Source organism: Hemicordylus capensis, chromosome 5 (genome assembly GCF_027244095.1).
Source record: "Hemicordylus capensis ecotype Gifberg chromosome 5, rHemCap1.1.pri, whole genome shotgun sequence".
Classification (NCBI taxonomy): Eukaryota; Metazoa; Chordata; class Lepidosauria; order Squamata; family Cordylidae; genus Hemicordylus; species Hemicordylus capensis.
In genome coordinates this window covers 40,112,486-40,134,783 of record NC_069661.1, presented here as the reverse complement: position 1 = coordinate 40,134,783, position 22,298 = coordinate 40,112,486, and the positions used below count along the sequence as shown (strand labels likewise).

At 42.0% G+C, this 22,298-nt stretch overlaps 1 protein-coding gene across 41 annotated transcripts in view; it reads right to left on the bottom strand.

Annotated features, from left to right (window-relative positions):
• The window catches only part of ANK2 (ankyrin 2), a 509,522-nt gene that overhangs the window by 171,079 nt on the left and 316,145 nt on the right, over positions 1–22,298 (bottom strand). For all 41 annotated transcript variants that reach the window (XM_053254658.1, XM_053254664.1, XM_053254665.1 and 38 more), the window contains 2 exons: positions 11,324–11,422; positions 6,926–7,024 (listed from right to left, as the gene is read on the bottom strand). In XM_053254658.1, the coding sequence (XP_053110633.1) occupies positions 6,926–7,024; positions 11,324–11,422 (198 nt within the window). The remainder of the gene's footprint in view (positions 1–6,925; positions 7,025–11,323; positions 11,423–22,298) is intronic.

Genomic DNA, 22,298 nt, shown 5'->3' with positions numbered 1-22,298 from the left:
TCCACCCCAGCTCACTAATTCCCCACACCAAGCCTGAACACAATGTTGGGGTGTTCACCAATCACCCTGGTGCAGTTCCATGCCTAGAGGTTACCAGAGAGTATACCACAGTTTTTGAGATCACTATCTTCAAGGAATGGATGCATATCAACCGAAGTTGATAGAAAGCACTCCTGGCCATAGCCTGAGAATCCAGAGTGAGGCCTGGGTCCAGAAGCCCTCCCAAGCTATATACCTGTCTCTTCGGGGGAAGTGCAAACACATCCAGAACAGGAAGATCTATCATGTCCCTCAAAGTATAACCCCTTACCATGAGTACCCCAGTCTTGCTTGGATTTAGCTTATGAAATGCGTGTTTAATAAAGTGTTAGCAACCAAAAAAGGGCCTCACTTCACTCAGTCAATAAAGTACACAAGAGCTTTTGCACATTCAGTGAGGTTTCTCACTGTTCTGTTGTCACAACACAGTTGTTCCTGTCATATGGAAGGCTGCTCTCAGTGGTCTAAAGATTCAGGAATTGCTTGGTAGGCATCATGACTCTCACATGGTCAGATCTGGTATTCACCATGAGAAGAATTCACTCAAAAATCAAGTTCTCTATGAAGTGCTACATGAAGGGTGGGGGAAAATGCTGATTGCATGAAAACAATGGAGCTGCTTTGTGGTAATTTCACTGTGTCAAAAGTATTTATGAGAGTCAGGCTCTATATGCAGGAATAGAAATGAATGCCTCCTTCTCAGCTGGTGATATTAATGAATAAGTGGCATTTTCTGTGTACATGAATCTGCACCATGGAGGAAGAAAAGAGTCAAAGGGCATTCAGTAAGGTAGCAAACAGAGAAAGTTTTAAATCAGGGTTTAACTGCATTCATTATACATATGCATGAATACAGTCAAAATGTGGGTGATATTATTCTGTGTTTTTATTTAGCATCTTAGATTAATAAACCTGACTTCATCACTCTTCTTCCTTCTGCATTTGCCAGAGGTGTATATGAGCTAATGAAAATTGAGTTTTCACATACTTGAGCGATCAATAATTATTTTAATTCATAGTGAAATGATCATTTAAAAAAAAAATAAGGTCAATGTTAATTTAGAAAAAAATGTATAGTAAAAATATAGTACACAATTGCACATAAATTTATAGTTTAACTTTCATTTGCACAAAATAAATGTTGAGACAGTGGTGTATACCACTGCACAGGTATAGCACATGAAGAGCACACCAGTGAATCAAGAGGTTTCTGGTTCAAATCTCATCCCTGTCGCTAGTTAGTTTTAGACAAGCCACTGTACCAAACCCTCACATCTTCATTATGGTGATGATACCTACTTTACAGTAGTGAGAAGTTTGCACTACTATAGGCAGCCCCTTACACTACACTTACACTAAAACTACCCTTACACTACACTACTGGGCTTCACAGGCCTTGCTGGGGGAGAACCAGCATGGCTTCTGCAAAGGTACATCTTGCCTCACCAACCTTTTGGAGTTCTTTGAGAGTGTCAACAAGTGTGTGGATAAAGGTTATCCAGTTTACATAGTATATCTGGACTTCCAAAAAGCTTTTGACGAAGTTCTTCATCAAAAACTCTTGAAGAAACTTAGATGTCATGGGATAATGACTTGTCCCCTTATCCCATGACTTAGCAGTCATGGGATAAGGGGACAAGTACCTGTGTGGATTGCTAACTGGTTGAAAGACAGGAAACAGAGGGTAGGTATAAATGGAGAGTTTTCACAATGGAGGGAAGTAAGAAGTGGGGTCCGCAAGGGATCTGTACTTGGACTGGTACTTTTTAATTTATTCATAAATGATCTAGAAGTTGGGGTAAGCAGTGAGGTGGCCAAATTTGCAGATGATACCAAACTATTCAGGGTACTGAAATCCAAAACAGATTGTTTGGAGCTCCAAATGGATCTCTCCAAACTGGGTGAGTGCAACAAAATGACAAATGTGGTTTGATATTGGCAAGTGTAAAGTGATGCACATTGGGACGAAAAACCTCGCCTTCAAGTATACGCTAATGGGATATGAGCTGTTGGTGACTGACCAGGAGAGGGATCCTGGGGTCGTGGTGGACAGCTCGTTGAAAGTGTCGACTCAATGTGTAGCAGCTGTGAAAAAGGCCAATTCCATGCTAGGTTTTTAGGGATCGTTAGAAAAGGCATTGAAAATAAAACTGCTAATATTATAATGCCCTTATACAAAAATATGGTGTGGCCACACCTGGAGTACTGCGTACAATACTGGTCGCCACATCTAAAAAAGGACGTTGTAGAACTGGAAAAGGTGCTGGTGCAGAAGAGGGCAACCAAGATGATCAGGGGCCCAGAGCACCTTTCTTATGAGGCAAGACTACAACACCTGGGGCTTTTTAGTTAAGAAAAAAGATGACTGCGGGGAGACATGATAGAGATCTATAAAATCATGCATGGTGTGGAGAAAGTGGGTAGAGAGAAATTTTTCTCCCTCTCACATAACACTAGAACCAGGGGTCATCCCATGGAATTGTTTGCCAAGAAATTTAGGATCAACAAACGGAGATACTTTTTCACACAACATATAATCAACTTGTGGAATTCTCTGCCACAAAATGTGCTGACAACCAACAATCTGGATGGCTTTAAGAGGGGTTTGGATAATTTCATAGAGAAACTACTAGTTGGAGGGCTACATCAAGTAGCTATCAACAGCTACTAGCTGGAGGGCTATAGGCCACCTCCAGCCTCAATACCAGTTTCGGGGTAACAGCAAGAGAGAGGGCATGCCCTCAAGTCCTGCCTGTAGCTCCCAATGGCATCTGGTGGGCCACTGTGTGAAACAGGATACTGGACTAGATGGGCCATGGGCCTGATCCAGCAGAGCTGTTCTTATGTTCAAGTGTAGTAAGTTATACAATAATTAATATGAATGAAGTATATTAAACACCTGAGAACACTATATAAAACTCAGTAATTTTTTTAAAAAACCAACAACTTGTGGTTTAACATAAGGTATCTACAATTTTTACTCATGCTCTAATAGGCATGGGAATTCCAAGTTAAGATGCTGACCTTACTTCTGTATCATGTAAGCTGTAGATATTTTGTGCAGACTTATATTACACTGGCTTTGCAAGTTGGACTCCATGCATGCACCCACACCAATTAGGCTCCATACACCAACACTCGGGCTAGGGAGGGATGTATTCAGGCAGAATCAACAGGTGCATCCCCCCCCCCAATAACTTGCTACAGATGCCCCTGATTGATTTCTGCCTGATGCATCACTACAAGGTACAGTGCATCCCTAAAATGCCACCTATTACAAACATCCTGTCCAAAAAGAAAGAAAAAATGTCCACAATCCCTCCTTAGCAGGCAGCCATATCCAGAACCAGGAACGAACTCTCTGGAATGTGTCAGAACTTGCCACTCTCAACTCTGCCCTCAGAAACTTCAACAGTCAGAATCCATTATCTGTACCCTTAGTTACATGGTTATTAGGAGGACTTTAGAAATTAGTAACTGGGAAAATACTGCACAGTTTAAAAAAATACAAAATGCAGTTCTAGAACAGGTGAATACATTTGACACAGAGTTTTAAAAAAATTCCATAGATTCCATTTGCAATCTAGTTAAACTCAGCCATCCACTTCCTCATCTCCCCTATGGGGAGTGACCATGGGCAGATGCAGGTGGTAATTTTGAGATACCCAGGTCCTAGTCCCTCACACAGACTAGTACCAGAACAATTAAACTCAGCAACCCAAAAATTATAAAGATGGACCAATGAAACTGTTTTTTACTCTGATGTCACCCTAAAAGTTCATACAAGCCCTTATTCTCATGTCGCCCTGAAAGCTGACACATATAATCTTTGCCCTTGGGTGATACCCAACAGCAATGCCATTGGCTCAGTGAAAACCCGACTTCACACTAGAATCAGTTTGGGTGGTGCAGTTACCACAGACTAGGCCAGGGGAAAAGGGGCCCTTCTTTCCAGAAAGGCAGCAACCAAGTAAGCACACAGTGAAAAGTAGATGGAAAGGCTCAATGACAGAAGGAGTGAGTACAAGAGAGAGTGCAATGTTGTTACAGAAATTGTGACACCAAGGAAATACCGAAATCTCTAAGTTAGATTACAATTATCCATAGTGTTTTCTTTAGACTAGAACCTTAGGGCCTCCACAACAGGAAGAATATTCAGTTGGGCTTTGGAAAAGGGTATTCTTAGTGTCACATCAGTTATCTCCCTTACATAAGTAAATGTAGCACATATAAAATATTATATATTTTCATAACAATGTATGATACCACATTGTTATCTGAACATATTTGGTGCATGGCAAACAGAAAAGTGATATATATTTGTATCTCTGATTCTACCAGAGTTACTTCATTTAATGCTAGATTTACATGATTTTGCTAAAAGCTATGACAGCAATGGATCATAGAATAAATCAATCCAGAATTTTCACTCAGGGCTCAAACTATCATACTTCGGAAACATTATGTGAAGACCCAGCTCTCTTGAGAAGTCTATAATGCTGGGGAAAGAGAAGAAGAGGGCAACCAGCAGCAAGGTGGATGGACTCGATTACGACAGCAATGAATGCACCACTGAGAGACCTTAAAGGCTAAGCTGAAGACAGATCATCCTGGAGAGAATCTATCTATGTGGTCGCTAAGAGTCGACACTGACTTGACGGCACTTAAACAATCAATTAATCAATCAATGACAGCAAACAGTGGCCAATTTGGTTCCCTTTGTATCTCCTCCTCTGTTTAGTTGAATGATGGGGATTGTTGTAATTTTGTTTCTGTAACTCAAGGATGTAGCAAAATAATTGCCACTTGTCCTGATTTAATCATTACCATGCACTTTCATCATCTAATTTTGTTTAGTTTTGTGTACGTGAATAGTTTTAATACTAAAAAGCCAATATACTTCTAAAATGCCAATGTACTGTGCCATACACTTCTTTGTTGTTGTTTTTCAAAGACTGAATCCTATTTCAATGAAAATTGCCAAAAATAAAAGATCATCTTCACAGGGAGCACATAATAATTATTTTTCAACACATTTATTGGTAGAACTAAATGTTCCAGGCACTTTCTACAGTCATCCTAACAGATGTTTGGTCCTTAAATTCAGATAATAGCGACTGCCAGACTTAGATATTAATGACAAGCATTCTAAGTAACTTAATATATCCCTACCACTGAAATATCATACATATGCAATATATATGCATGAACAATTAAATGATTATGATACAAGCATCGGAGTAGGGCAATAATACATCTAGATGTAGATATATCTAGATATCTTGTGCTGAATCAATTTTAAATCAAAGTACTCCGGCAATGTCATATTTCAAGACTGCAGAATTTTCTCCCTGTACTGTTTAATCTCTATATTTATAGCATCATTCGGTCCAGCTTTTAGCTGGACTTAGCTTCTCATAAATTTAGACTGTTTACGGTAAATATTGTCTGTGCATAAGCGTGTATATCAAAGAATCTTGGGGATGGGGGGATAGATATATAAGAAGAATAGATATATAAGACAGAGGGGCGGGGGAGAGAGAGAGAAAGAGAGAGAGATGGATACAGAGATGCTACTCCACACAAAAAATCCAACATTTATTAGTTTACATTGGTTCCCACTTGCTACTAAGCGCACCCTCCCCTGTCCTTAAAGATAGCCCCCCCCCTTTGAACCGGCCAAACCTCTGGACATTTTTGGACCAGTTCGGAAGCCCGTAAAAAGGGCCTCCAAACCGGTTTATGCACATCCCTAGCGCTGTGCTCCCAGCTTGCCCAGAAACGTGTCTCCTTGCCTTTACAAGCAGGGAAAGGTGCTACAGCAGCTGCAGCGCTGGCTTTGACTAACTATTTACTTGCAAACGGGCTGAATGGCCCCGTTTGCAGATGTGACCACGCCCACTGCACATCTGTCATCAGACACAGCATCTGACATCAGTCGTGCAGGGGGCGTGGCTTGGGTGGCATGGGGCCACCAACATTCTCCCTATGCCACTGCATATTGGTGGTTGTAGATAATGTGTCTAAATCAAGCACCTGTATTTAACCTGAAAGCTTTTAGTATCATGAACGCCAGAGGTGTAATTCATAGGTTAAAAATTCCCTCTGGCTACAAATGCCCTTTTATTTTGCAATAAATAAATCCCTGTTCCTTGCTTAAGTATTTTTTGTTTGGGAGTGTGAGTCAGCAACTACTAAAATAGATCAAAGAATACTGCCTGAGATACTGCGGCATTTCTCTCTATGTAAAAGAGTAAAGAGCACTATTCCAGATACAGCAGTTACAGCTTACGAACAGCCAATGTTCATTAATATTACACTCTGATCCTGGGAAGGTCTTTTACATGATCAGACAATAAACATTTTACTTCTTTTAGAAAGAGAAATAAATGTAAGAAAGAAAGGAGCCCTATTTGGACATTAAAAGAAAAGATGCACCTACATAGTCACAAATTATTTTCAATTGCATAAATATGTCCTTGAGGGCTAAACAGCCCTCAGGGACATATTCTGCAAATGGAAAAGACTTTTGCAGAGAGAAGAGAAACATGAATATCACTTCTTCATCTCCCTCTACCTGCTCTTGGCTGCAGAGCAAGCCTTCATCACAGGTATGCTACAGCCTCTCTGTGAGGGCGCAACCCTTCTTCTGCTCTCCTGCAGCTGTGCAATATGTGGGCCAGTTACCATCATTTTCAAATTATATAACTTACTGACTGTATTCCTGCTCCTGGTAAGTTCCCATAATATCCTACAGTGCTGAATAAATTGGGCACCTCACCAAGTGTGTGGATACAACCAATGAAGCTTGAGTCAAATTGCCAAGGTAAGGCCTGGACCATTCCATACAATCTTACATTTTGTGAGAGAGAAAATACCAACATACCTGAGATTGTGCATTAATATTGGCTCCTTCCTTAACCAGTACTTTGACCACTTCAGCCTGTCCAGCCAAGGATGCAATGTGCAGTGCGGTATTACCTTTCTGTGTAATAAAAGAGAGGGGAAAAACCTTAATTCCATAATCTGAGGGAACACTTATTGAAATAAGTTGCTTCTGACCATAGCATTTTGTAAATAGTACCAACATGTCCTTGTCAAGCACAACACATGCTGTGTGCAGTAATCTGACTGACTTCTTAATAATGTTTCATTTATACCCAACTATTGTGATGAATCCGGTAATCTTCAAACTTCTCAAGAAGAGTGTTGTAGGCCAAAAAAACAACAACCACCCTATGATTCTGAATCCTCTGCAGTAGATGCTTCTCATGTGGGCAGGTATCTGCATAATATGGAAGGGCAGCTGAATGACTCTGCAGTTCTCTTCTCAGTCTATATTCATTTGGAAAGCCACAGCACAGGACAAAAAGTAATGTGTTTAAGTATTGGAAGGTACCCAAGTATAAGGGTTAGCACAATTAATGGGAGTTGGCCCTTAACAACAATTAAGGAACAAACAGAGGACAACAAGATCTAATGTTCTTTCCCCCTAACCTCTTCAGCACCAATCCCCATTAACCTTCCCTAGCCTTAAGTTTGGCTTAGTGTTATATCTGCACTAATTCTAAAGATGTTTAATGTAAATTAGGGTCTGCTCCAATGGTTGGAGGCCATTGTGGCAGGGAATGATGGGAATTGTAGTCCAACAACATCTGGGGACCCAAGTTTGGGAACTCCTACCCTAATCCAAGATTTGTAGATTGTGGGTGCTTCAAGATCATAGCCCTTTAGCACAAGTAGCTGCTGGAAGCAGAATTCTAAAAGAGCTTCCTTATAGAATTCAGTGTAACTAGGTAACAGGTACCTTAAGTGCTAAGATCCCCTATTTAGCAGTGAGAGAGAAAGAGAGAGGGCACCTGTCCCTAGTCATCTCAGTTCCCTCTAGTACCTCTTTGGCAGGGCCTTTCCTTATGCCTTTTTAAGATTGTGAGCCCCCTGGCATCAGGAAACAATTTTCTCATTCTTTTCGTTCAATAAACCACTTTGGGGACTTTTTTTTTTAAGCAATACATAAATACTCTTAACAAGCAAGCAAACCAACAAATATACTGTACTGCTATTTAAGCAATCCCGTTTTCCACGACCAAGATCTTTCTATAAAAAATTCTCTAAAATAAGTTCCAATCAGCAAAGGTCCCAAGAAATTTTGAATACAAGTTCATTATTTTCAAGTTTACCCCATTTTATTTTGTTCTATTGAAACAATGCTATTTCACCATAGTAAAAAATAGTAAATAAATAGTAAAAATAGAAAAGTAGTAACAATAGAAAATAGTAAAAGGAAAAAACTCCTACTGAGAGGAAATCTATAAATACTTCCTCTGCCCTGCAAGAATAAAAACTGATATAGAAGAAATCACAGAGAGGCTATTCCATGATAAAATAATCACAAATTTCTCAGTCATGATCAGTTAGGAAGTAGTATAATGAACTAAACTTACAAAGAGGAAGTGTTCAGTTTAAAGGCACAGGGGCTGTGAAAAGCTTTAATATTACTTTGCCTGTCCACTGCCAGAACCAGCAAACATTTTTTTAAACCCGAAGATTGCCACAAATCAAGTCTGAAAAGATATGGGACAAGGACATGGGAAATGCTAAAAGAAAATTATTTGAAAACAATATCATGTTGATGCTTTGTAAAAAGTGGGTGAATGAAGGATGACAATATCAGAAAAGCACTCTATATGACTTAGATACGTTCAGTTGTTTAGTGAATCTGCAGTTAGGTTTCACTCTGTACTGAAGTACACTTAATCTGCCAAACTGTTGTATCTGCTAACTTTACTTAGTGTGCTTGTTGTTCAATGACAATGCTTTGTTAAGAGCTTTGTGTCTGCCTGGAATTGTTTTGTGTAAATACTATACAAGAGCTTACATCTTCCCTTCTTGTGATTATACACCATAGGAGAAGAACAGAATTGAATGGGAATGAATTGATGGAGTGGGTCTGGTGCTTGCAAAGCTCCATGACAAATGTGCACTCATCTCCAGGTGAGTGCAAATGAATTACATGCTCCAGTACTGAAGGAGTTTGCAGATGTTATCTCAGAACCACTTGTCTGTAATCTCTGGGAACTCCTGGAGAATGGGTGAGGTACCACTGTAAGACTGAAGACAAGCAAATATTGTCCCTATCATCAAAAAAGACACTAGGGAAAGGAGGGACCAGGAAACTATAGAGCTGTTAGTTCAATGGCAATACCTGGAAAGTTCCCAGAACAGATTATTAAGCAATCTGTTTGAGAGCACTTGGGGGCTGGGGGTGGGGAGAGACTGGTGATCACTGGAAGCCAGCATGGATTTGTCAAGTACAAGTCATGCCAAACTAACCTAGTCTCCTTCTTTGACAGAATTATTACTGTAGTAGATCAAGGCAATGCTGTGGACACAGTGTATCTTGATTTCAGTCAAGAATTCAATGAACTCTCCCACAATACTCTTATTGACAAGTTGGTAAAAAGTAGGCTTGTTCTCTGTTGCTCCTGAGGTCAAGACCACAACCAGTGGGTTAAACTGCAAAGGAGCAGATTTAGGCTAGATGTTCAGAAGAATGTTTGACTGAAACAGTCTGCTTTGTGCAGTGGTGGGTCTCCTTCAGGGGAGGTTTTCAAACAGTGGTAGACAGCCAACCGTCAGGGACCCTGTAGCAGATTCCTGCTCTGAGCAGGAGCTTGGACTATACAAGACCTTCACCGTCCCCTTCCAACTTTGACATTCTATGATCCCATGATCTTCTGGTGTGTCACAGAGTGACAACATTAGCTAGAGTGAGTGGGAAGGAAGGAGAGTGCACTATGCTAAGACATATGGAAAAGAAATATACTAAAGTGTTGCACAGCACATGTTTCAGGAACACTGCCTATGTTTTTTTCCCCAAATTCAATTTTTATTAATTTTAACAGTAGTAATATTATCATTCATTGCAAATACACACAAAAAGGTGGACTTCCCGCACACATCTCTTCGTGAATCATCAACTATAAAATTTACCCTTGCTATAATAATAATTCAAAACATAAATTCAAACCTTTACAAACATAACTAGTCTACCCAACCTGCAGATTTTTACTAAATTTCAAATCCTGCTGTAAAGTTCATAGTAGGAAAGTAATTCTTTAAATACAACAAGAATGGTTTCCAATCTTCTTTAAAACATTCCAAATTTTGGTCTCTTATTAGTGCTGTAAGTTTGGCCATCTCTGCATATTCCAAAATTTTTATCAGCCAGTCTTCTTTTGAAGGCAGTTCATTACTCTTCCATTTCTGTGCATATATAATTCTGGCCGCCGTAGAAGCATACATAAAAAATGTTAAATTAGTTGTAGAGATTACACCTTGTGTTATTCCCAGCAGGAAGGATTCTGGCTTCTTAGGAAATGTCATTTTAAATATTTTCTTTAATTCATTATATATCATATCCCAATAGGCTTTAGCCTTCCCACAGGTCCACCACATATGAAAAAAGGTGCCTTCAGAATGTCCACACTTCCAACATTTGTTTGAAACATTTTTATACATTAATGCCAATTTTTTTGGTGTCAGATACCTTCTATACATCATTTTATAATAGTTTTCTTTTATAGCATAACATGCGGTGAATTTTAAATCATTTTTCCATAACTTTTCCCAGGCTGCCATTTCTATATTACGCCCCACATCTTGAGCCCACTTTATCATAGTCGTTTTAACCACTTCCTCTCTTGTCTCCTCCAGAAGCAACAGTTTATACATTTTAGAAACTAATTTTTCATCATTTTGACATAATTCCTTCTCAAAATTTGAAGTCTGATCCTCAAATCCAACTTTAAACTCTTTCTTGTATATCTCATTTAGCTGATGATAGTGAAACCAATCTCTAACCAAATCTTGTATTTCAGTTAAACTTTTTAACTTACAATCCTTTTCCTGAAAATGTAACAAATCCCTATAGGTACCCCAACATATTTGCATATTTACTTCTTTACGTGATAAGGCCTCGATCGGAGATATCCATAACGCAGTTTTAGGTTCAAACCAATTTTTGTATTTTAACCATACCCTCATTAAACTCCTTCTTACATAGTGGTTCAAAAAGTCTTTATGTATTTTACTTTTTTCATACCACAGATACGCATGCCATCCAAACCTTCTGTCAAATCCTTCCAAATCAAGAATTCTAGGGTTCCTTAATGTTATCCATTCAACACTGCCTATGTTTTAATGCGCAGCTTACACAGCTACAGATATAATTCTGCTGTATTTTATTCTGGGATGGAGGGGAGAGGTACAGCAAATATATTACCTTAGTAGCAGAGTCCACTGCGGAGCCCCTTTCCAGCAATTCCTGAACCAGTCCCACGTGGCCTTCTTTGGCAGCCAAGTGTAGAGCATTGAGTCCATTCTGTAAGCAAAGAAATCACATTCATCATTAATCACCGCACTTTTCGTGGCACATAGTCTTGTTACCCTATCTTTGTGTATGTGAATTTTATATCTGTTAATGTGTTTGCACCTGTTCAAAACTGTATCTTAAAATTTAACATTGCTTTTTGGATAAAGGACATTGTTATGACATAGGCTGGTGCCAATGAACAGCCACAAAAACACACACCTGTTTGACTTATCATTCACCTGAACACGATACACATCTGTGACTTTGCAGAAATGCATTTTCAGTTAAACCACTAATGAATGAATTAAAACCAGGTGTTTTTTTTTAAAAAAATCATCCTCAGTTTTATAGCAGTTGGTTCTATGGTCCATTTAGCCCATAGCTAACAGTGGATATAATTTAGTTCTTAATGGTCTTTCAGGTAGAGTTTTTTTCCACCTTATCAGTTGGTATCTCTTAAACAAAGTCATTTATACCATTCATTACTGTTGCTACTGATTCTTTTTCTGACAGATAACCTTCTTAGGAATTGCCAGCATCAGTTTTATTTTTCAGATTCCTTCCCTCATCCAATGCACACTTAAAAAAATATTCTAGCATTCATCCAACAAATTATTTTGTTGAATTCATCCAACAAATTATTCATCCAACAAATTATTTTGTCGCCCACTCAATTGGGTGAGTGGGCGACCAAATGGCAAATGTGGTTCAATGTTGGCAAGTGTAAAGTGATGCACATTGGGACGAAAAACCCCAACTTCAAGTATATGCTGATGGGATCTGAGCTGTCGGTGACTGACCAAGGGAGGGATCTTGAGGTCATGATGAACAGCTTGTTGAAAATGTTGACAAAATGTGCAGCAGCTGTGGAAAAGGCCAATTCCATGCTAGGGATCATTAGGAAGAAGACTGAAAAGAAAACTGCTAATATTATAATGCGCTTATACAAAACTATGGTGTGGCCACACCTGGAGTACTGTATACAATTCTGGTCACCACATCTAAAAAAGGACATTGTAGAACTGGAAAAGGTGCAGAAGAGGGCAACCAAGATGATGCAGAAGAGGGCAACCAAGAAGAGTGCAACCAAGCCTAGAGCACCTTTCTTATGAGGCAAGGCTACAACACCTGGGGCTATTTAATTTAGAAAAAAGATGACTACGGAGAGACATGATAGAGGTCTATAAAATCATGCAAGGTGTGGAGAAAGTGATAGAGAGAAATTCTTCTCCCTCTCACATAACACTAGAACCAGGGGTCATTCCATGAAATTGATGGCCAGGAAATTTAGGACCAACAAATGGAAGTACTTTTTCACACAAGGCATAATCAACTTGTAGAATTCTCTGCCACAAGATGTGGTGACAGCCAACAACCTGGATGGCTTTAAGAGGGGTTTGGATAACTTCATGGAGGAGAGGTCTATCAACGACTACTAGTTGGAGGGCTAAAGGCCACCTCCAGCCTCAAAGGCAAGATGCCTCTGAGTACCAGTTGCAAGGGAAGAGTCACAGCACGAGACAGAGCATGCCCTCCACTCCTGCCTGTAGGCTTCCAGCAGCATCTGGTAGGCCATGATGTGAAACAGGATGCTGGACTAGATGAGCCTTGGGCCTGATTCAGCATATGTTCTTATTATCCAGATTCAAAGACCAAATTTAGGCACTCCCAAAGGCTTGCACATGCCAAATGGAATTTTTGCCCTCCCTCCATTTAAACAGCAGTCTTTCATGCCATATCACAAACTTCTTTCCAACAGTTTCCCAATTTAAAAGTGATATTAGAAATCAAGTGCCATTTCTTCAAGAAGCTCTTTTCTGGCTCAGAATGTAAACCAAGAATCTAATGTCGACCTCACACAGCCTCATATCACCATGGCAATTCAGTGCACTTTGTGACCTTTTAAATTTGGTGCATTTTACTTTCTTTTCAGAGATAGATGGATGCATGCATGAAGGCTTCTCTCTCTCGTGTGTGTGTGTGTGTATATATAATCAGACACAGTGCTGTCTGAGAAATGTGTATTAGAAGCAGCCTTCTAAATTTCTATGACCTTTCCTTAAAAATGTCTTCTAAGAAACTCAACAAAAATCAAAAACTTTAAAAGGAGCTACCACACAGCACTCTGATTTAAACTTCTCAAAAGATTCTTGTCTTGCATCCTTGAATAGCATAAACAGATTCTAAATTGGATGGGATATCTGGCAGTTTTGTCCCACCCAGTGTTAAACAGGCTTCTCACCCCTCTGTGTGATCAGAATTGCCTGGCTTATCCACTTCCTGTGCTGGCTACCTATAATTAGTAGAAGTCGCTGGGCACGCTCATTAGTTCTGAGATGCCAAATGTTATAAGAGATGGCAAGGCTAAATTGAGGTGTTCTTCTTGTTGAAAAGGAGGGCCTTCACAAAAAGGATTTTTATCTGGATTACTGTACAGATGAGAATTGAACCTACTGCTCTCTGTGAATTCATTTTAAAATACTATTACAAGGTTTTGCCGCAGGGGGAAAAATAGGGGGAAAGTATGGAGTTCCCACACAGGCCCTGCTGCAGTGCCAAATGGTGCATATCAATAATCAGTGCCTAACATATCCAGGTGATACAGCATTCTTCACTTAATTACAAGAGCTAGGGCTGAGCAGTCACATCAGTTTGACAGACATGGATGCAATAATTCCTCTGTCAGGGATTGTTAGAAGGATTTCCACAATGACAGCAAGAGCCTCCAACAGCTTCAACTCCACCAAAAATCCTTGATGTCATTCCAGAACTCACATATATTCTGATATGTCTCTCAGACCTCTGCCCTGCCCTTTCCTCCTCTTCACCTGTAGCTAGGCAGGGCAGGTGAATTTCTTTCCTATTACCTCTGGGGACACCATGCAACCACAGCAGGGGTGGCTCCAAGGGGTAGTGTGTGTCCCTGCAAAATATTCCCTGTTCCCCCTTTCACTCTCCCACTGTGAACTGGAACTTCACAGCAAAGTGTCAGATGATACAGATGATGCAGTCATTGAATAGTATGGTCCTATTAAGAAATAATTATTTTTAAATGCCTGCATTGTTAAGAACATAAGAACAGGATCAGGTCCAGCACCCTGTTTCACACAGATGCCCACCAGGTGCCCCAGAAAACCACCAACCAGGAGATGGAGGCATGTCCCTCCTCCTGCCACTGTTGCCCTGCAGTATCAAAGAAGTATCCTGTCTTTGAACGCTGGGGTAGCCAGCCTATAGCCATTAGGATTAGTAGCCATAGATAAACTTGCCCTCCATTTTTAAAGAAGCTTCATTCCTCTATCTCAGAACAAGCAGCAGAAGCCAGTGAGCCAGGTAGGTTGGTGTCTCCTTCAGCTACCCCATAGCTTCCCTATGGGGTCAGGCCAACCTCATAGCTTCCTTCCTGGCCAGGAACTGGGATGGGTGCGACCATGTGTGTAGGGAGGTACAGGGTCATCTCCCCTGACTGCTCTCTGCACCCCAGTATTTCCTGACACATGCTCTTGATCAGTTAGAGAAAAATAGTCTGGGAAGCAGACTGGAAGGTTTGGCCTCATTCAAAAAGATAGCATTTTCTAAGAGGAATCTGACCCATTTTCTGAGTAAGTTTGAAAATATCAGCCAAACTTCATAGGGGTGTGCAATTCGGGATTTCGGGTGATTCGGCTCGGACCCGAACCGAATCACCCCTGTTCTGTTTTGTGCCCGAATCTGGGTCACCCGAATCACCCTTGATTCGGTTCGGATTCGGATTTAATCCGAATCCGAATCGATTCGGGGGGGTAAAAAGGGGCCCAGGGGCAAAATTTTGAGGTGGGGTGGTAGTGCCCAATGGGTAGAGTCTACCACCCCAATTTCAGGGGGATTGGGCAAAATCCTGATTTTTGGTGAATTTTTAAAGTTTTAGTGACTTTGGGGCAGTTCGGGGGCATAGCATGGGATCTGGGCAAAAGGAGTGGGGTGGGGTGGTAGTGCCTAATGGGTGAAAAACTTCTGAGGTGTGAATTCTCATTCTATCATAGCAAATGAGATTTTTTTCAATTAAACAACTCTCATGACCCCACTTTCACTTTTTCACACTTTCCTTTACTATGAATGAGGAAGTAATCAGTTTAGCACACTTCACCTTATGAAGACAAACCTCATACAAATAAATTCACCATAATTCACCCCTCTGCCCAATCACTCTTAAATTGGGGATGGGTGGTAGCCTCCACCCATTAGGCACTATCTACCAGCCCACCCCACTCCTTTGGGGCAGATCCACTTTCTGCCCCCAATCTGCCCCAAAGACACCCAAACTTCAAAAATTCTCAAAAAATCAGCCCTCTGACCAATCCCCCTGAAATTGGGGTGGTAGCCTCCACCCATTAGGCACTACCACCCCACCCCACTATTTTGGGGCAGATCCACTTTCTGCCCCCAAACTGCCCCAAAGTCACTAAAACTTCAAAAATTCTCAAAAAATCAGCCCTTTGTCCAAACCCCCTGAAATTGGGGTGGTAGCCTCCACCCATTTGGCACTACCACCTCACCCCACTATTCTGCCCCAGGCCCCACTTTCTGCCCCAATATGCCCCAATCTGCCCCAAAGACATGAAATTTTCAGAAATTTACCAAAAATCAGCCCTTTGCCCAATCCCCCTGAAATTGGGGTGGTAGCCTGCACCCATTAGGCACTACCACCCCACCCCACTCCTTTTGCCCAGATCCCATGCTATGCCCCCAAACTGCCCCAAAGTCACTAAAACTTTAAAAATTCACCAAAAATCAACCGTGAATCGAATCACCCGAATTTTTCAAGCCTGAAATTCGGGTGATTCGGCTCGTGCCCGAAAAATATCGGGGGACATCGGGGGTGATTCGGTTCGGCCCCGAATCACCCGAAATTGTTCATTTCGGGCACAGATCGTTCTGTGCCCGAAATTTTTTGCACATCCCTAAAACTTCATTAATAAGGAAATAAGCTAATATTAATTAGCTTACCTCTATATACAGCAAAATTACTGCATTCCTGAAAACATGCTTTGCTATCCCTTTGCTACCCCAAACTAGTTGTTCTAGAGTCACCCCTGAATCAACAGCTTGATTTTTAAAGTTACATTTTTCCCCCTTCAACTTTCCTTGTTGGTGTCTGAGTGGCCCAGGTAATCCCAGAAGAAGCTGGGCCACTCAGGTACCTAGTATGGTAGCTTTTCTTCTAGGACCTTGAGTGGCCCCAAGGACCCTATATTAAAAACATAACATTTTTAGCAACCTTGCTTTACGATGCATGCTTGTGTTACATGCTGGAATCCCAACAGTTTCATAAGCAGAGTGGGATTCAGTACAGAAATATCTCTGTAGGCTGATGTACAGGTTGATGTACAGATGGGAAACGATCTTCATTACACTTCAGTGTACTCTAGATTCCATTCTTTCTCACTTGCAGATTGATCCAATGCATAGTTTTTGGAAGTCTGTCCCACCATGTTCAGTGGGACTTACTCCCAAGTAAGCATATGCAGATTGCAGCTCTGGTCAGCTAGAAGATGAAAGGTTTCATGTTTAATGAGGGTTTGCTACTGGCAATGCAAGCCAGTCCCTCTCGCAGGCACAGCATGCTACATGACACAGACTGGGCACAATTTAGCAAGGAGGTGGAACCTTGTGCATTGACATTTACAAAATGCTGTTCACTAACCTAAAAATATCAGTGATTTATGATTTTCACAACTTGATGTGGCGCTCCAGTTCACATTAAATGATGGAATGGTATGTCATAAAAATGAAGCTAAATTGGTGTCACAGGAATATGTTTGAGCAGCACAAGAATAACTGCAGAACATACGTTTGAAACAATCGAGGGGCCTATATTCAGTAATCTCAAAGCAGGCAATCGGGGCTGACAGCTTCAACTGGATGAATCTGGGTTTAAACTCCCACTCAGCCATGAAGCTCACTGGGTGACCTTAGGCCATCAATCATTGGGCCAGCTCAAATGATTCAACACACCATAGCGAACATGACCTGAACAAGTTGCATACTAGCACAATGCTCCCTCATCTTTCCTCCTCATATGCCCAAGAATCGTTGTTTGGTAAACTTGCCTCCACATGTTGTCCAGACATAGGAGTCATGGTTTAACTAAGATTTATTTAAAATATTTCTATACCGCCCAAAATTTGTGTCTCTGGACGGTTTACAATTAATTCAAATCCCAGTTTGCATCAGAGCTCTACACCAAAGCTGAGAAGGAACCACACAGGCTTAAAGCTCTTTGCAGTTGCATCTTCAGCTGAACAAACCCTGGGTTGTTGGATCATGTGAACCCGGCCACCATCCCTCAGGCTATGCTACACTGCAAAATTGTTACCAGGATAAAACAGTTGTCCCCTGCTAACTGGGCAAAGAGGCACCTTTTACTGTGGTGATTCTCTTTATTTAGCAGGGGAAGAGTAACTGGCCCTATTCACCCTCAGCACAGTACCTCCAGTGACTGTTGCTGATGTCTTATCTTGTGGGTTTTTTTAGAATGTGAGCCCTTTGGGGACAGGGAGCCATCTTATTTATTTATTATTTCTGTGTTTTAACCACCCTGAGCCATTTTTGGAAGGGCGGTATAGAAATAGAATTATTATTATTATTATTATTATTGACCACGTAGGGCTACCACATGTCCAGGATTGGCTTAGATAGTCCCAGGATTGACCTAGACAGACCTGGAATCAGATGTTCTGTCCAGGATGTGGGGAAAGTGTCATCCTATATACAAAATGCCCAGGAATTTCAATGCAAAGATTACATGAATGAACGTTACCCATTTTTTCTAGTGCTTCTGTCCAGGACTTTCTAAATGGCCACAAATCAAAAGATCTGCAGAAGGCAGCAATAGGGGACACCAAACATAGAAGAAAAAATAAAAGATTTCCAAGCCCAACCGTATTGAAACAAGTCATTTTATAAACTGCTGTTAAACAAAACAATCAATATGTTTTTTTAATTGTCACCTGCACTTCTCCTCTCAGACTAATCCTCTCAGACAAAGAATGCTATAGGAGGGGTGTCCATTGATGGTGGGGTGTCTATTCCAATGGTGATGGGGAAAGAATAAATAATGTTGGCAGGTAAGCAGGACATTACAAGGGAAGGAAAATTCAAAATCTAATAGCTATTTCTCCTCCCAACTGTCCTGCCAGCTCTTTGACCTCAGGAAGCAGTGCCAACTTCCTACATGGCCTCTCCCTGCTCTTTGTCCAGAATAAATAAGAAATTATCCATGATCTGATTATGGATGAAGGGGTCGAGCTGGTATGTATAACAGAGACTTGGTTGGGAGAGGCTGAGTATTCTGTTGGGGAGCAGGTGAGAGGGCATGGGAGGGAAGGTGGAGTGGCTGTGGTCTATAAGAATAACATCTCCCTTAGAAGATCTCTGTTTTTTGGTCCCTAGACCAAATGATGAGATCATCCAGAGGAATCTGTTGGCAGTTGCCACCAGCTCGTCTGGTGGCTACACAGAAATGGGCCTTCTCTGTTGCCGCCCTGAGACTCTGGAATGCGCTCTCTGCTGAAATAAGGGTCTCCCACATTTTAAAAAGTCTTTAAAGATACATTTATTCACTCAAACCTTTGAACTAGACTTGTAGTTTTTAACTGTTTGTTTCCAGTTTTAATTTCTGTTTTAATTTGTTTTATTTTGCTGTAAACCAAGGTTGGCAGGTTTGGCTTTTTAAAAGCCAAACTTTGGGTTACGGCCCATTTGACCCACGAGTATACCCCTTAGGTTCTGGCAAGCTAGCAAACCACCCATAGACAGAAGGTTGGAATGGTGTACAAATAAATTCATACATATATACATAAAAATGTGTGAAAAAGCCACCAAGCTCCACTTTCGAGCACTCTTTCCAATCCCATTCATAAAAGTCAGGTTTTAACATTTACTCCACCACCCCTGGGTGGTTGTGTCCAGGAATTGTTTCCAATGAATGTGGCAACCCTATGACCATATATACTGCTCTAAAGTCATTTGAGGAAGCACAGGATAAAAACGTAGTATCTTTGTTTTACTCCAACAGCGTGGGAGCCATAGCAGCGTTGCTCCTTTTAAAACTACGGACATAATATGAGAAGCCCTGGACCATATGAAAGGTGCTTGTTGCAGTTTATCCCCAAAGCAGTGTCAACAAGTCTTCATGGAGAGGAGCTACAGGGTGAACTTTTCCTGTCTAACCCCATTCTTCCCACATCAGACACTGCTGTGACAAGGATGGAATGGAGCCTCTGTAAAAGAGTGCCCTAATCTCATTTCTGTCAGGTCGCCCAGAAGGATACTACGTTTGATGGTACTGAAAGCTGCTAAGAGGTCTCACTGAACCAATAGGGATGCACTCCTCTTTCCAGTTCCCAGTATAAATAATCAACTAAGACTGTTTCAGATCCAAAAGCATGTCAGAGGCCAGACTGAAATGCGTCCAGATTATCAATTTCCTCCAGGAATCTCTGGAACTGGAACACCACTATACACTCAAACCCTTGTGCAAAAACAGGATGTTGGAAACAGCACAGTAATTATCCAACAAGCTGAGATTTAAGCAGGGCTTCTGAAATATGAAGTTGCTTTGTGCTAGTCGGATTACTGGTCCTTCTAGCCCAGTATTGTCTTCTTGTAGCAGTCGTCATTTGCTACAAGACATGTGCTACAAATGCCACAAATTAATATCTAAAGAGGCAATGTGCATTTTTGCAGACCTTGCTGGATCAGACCACTAAACTTCCATTTTCAGCTTTTTAAAAAGGTGATTTTAATCTGGATATGTTTTTAAAAGAATAACTAGAAATCTTAGATACCCCTACCACTGTATATATGGACAACAAATATCTCCAGTTTAATGGTATCTTTATATTTAATTCACTAAGACACACCCATTGGTTAATCCCATGTGTGGCAGCTCTCGCAAGATTTTTGCAAGCGAGGAGAGGCGGAGAAGAAGCTGGGCGACCAGGTAAAGGAGGGCCGCTGGGCTGAGACGGGTGGACAGCCGGGCCAGGTGGAAGCGAGTGGCCGCCGGGGAAAGTGCCACCCGACAAGAGGTGGCGGCGGCTGCCGGACAGCGAGAGAAAGCGCTGTCCGGTGAGAGGAAGCGGTGGCTAAGGTCGGCCGGCCAGTTGCCAAAAGGAAGTGGCGGCCAGGGCTGAAGGGAAGAGGGGAGAACGAATTGAGGGTGAAGGGAGAGCAGGAAGAATGACTGAAGGGATAAGGGAAGACAGAAAGAACTAGAGATACAGATGCTCTGAGCCAGGTCAACTAGTAAGTAGTAGCCCAACTACTAGGTTGGATCAGTTCTAGTTTGTGACTTCTGAGGATGTGGACAAGCTGATTGGAACAGTGCGGCCCACCACCTGTCCTCTTGACCCTTGCCTAACATGGCTTGTTCGATCTAGCAGGGAGGTTGTTATAGAAGGCCTGCATCTCTGAGGGAAGGTAGGATGCCTCCTAGTCTTAAGGAGGCAATTATCAGACTGCTTCTAAAGAAGCCTACATTGGATCCCGTGGAGCTGAGTAACTACAGGCCTGTCTCCAACCTTGTGTGGCCGGACAAGGTAATTGAGAGGGTGGCGGCCTCCCAGCTCCAGACAGTCTTGGAGGAAACGGATTATCTAGACCCATTTCAAACTGACTGTCAGGGTCTGGCCAACTTCCAGGAAAGATCACGGGACAAAACGGAGCTGCTGCAACAGGTTACGGCTCGGAAAGTTCATCTTGACCAGACTTGGCTGCACGCTGTCGACACAGAGGTTGACGAATGTTGCTTTTCAGCAGTGAGTAGAAGGCTGGTGACGTGATTTATAGTGCAAGCCGAGAGCTACCAGCTGGCAGGAATTCAAGGCTTATCAGCCCTCAGCAAAAGGCGTTTGCTCCTCCTAATAGTCTCTAATTGAGTCCTGTGTCTCGAAAGCCGCCGCTGTTGAGTCAGTGGGGTTTGATTACATAGCTCCTCTTCGGATTAGTCCTTCACGATTTCTGCTGTCTCAGGTTGTTGTGCCTGCTCTGAATCATTAGCTGGATCTACCACAGCCGTTTCATGAACACTGACAGCCGGGCTCTGCCCCTCAGACACTCCTGAATCGGCTGGAAAGTTGACAGCTTCCCCTTCCTCCTCGCTGTCGGAGATTGAGGGTGTGACACTGGCTTCCGGGATGGAGTGGAGACTGCCTTGGTCGGCCTGATGGATGATTTCCAACTGGGAATGGACAGAGGAAGAGTGTCTCTGTTGGTCCTTTTGGACCTCTCGGCGGCTTTCGATACTATCGACCATAGTATCCTTCTGGAGTGTCTGAGGGGGTTGGGGGTGGGAGGCACTGCTTTGCAGTGGTTCCGCTCCTACATCTCAGGCAGGTTCCAGATGGTGTCCCTTGGAGACTGCTGTTCTTCAAAATCTGAACTTTCGTATGGTGTCCCTCAGGGCTCTGTATTGTCTCCAATGTTGTTTAACAGCTACATGAAACCATTGGGAGAGATCATCAGGAGATTTGGTGCAGGGTGCTATCAGTATGCTGATGACACCCAAATCTATTTCTCCATGTCAGCATCATTGGGAGAGGGCATAACCTCCCTAAATGCCTGCCTGGAGTCAGTAATGGGCTGGATGAGGGATAACAAACTGAGACTGAATCCAGATAAGACGGAGGTACGCATTGTGCGCGGTCGGAACTCGAGAGACAATTTTGATATGCCTGTTCTGGATGGGGTCACACTTCCCTAGAAGGAACAGGTATGCAGTCTAGGGGTGCTTCTGGATCCAAGTCTCTCCTTGGTGTCCCAGGTTGAGACAGCAGCCAGAAGTGCCTTCTATCAGGTTCAGCTGATACACCATTTCTTGAGTTAAACGACCTCAAAACAGTGG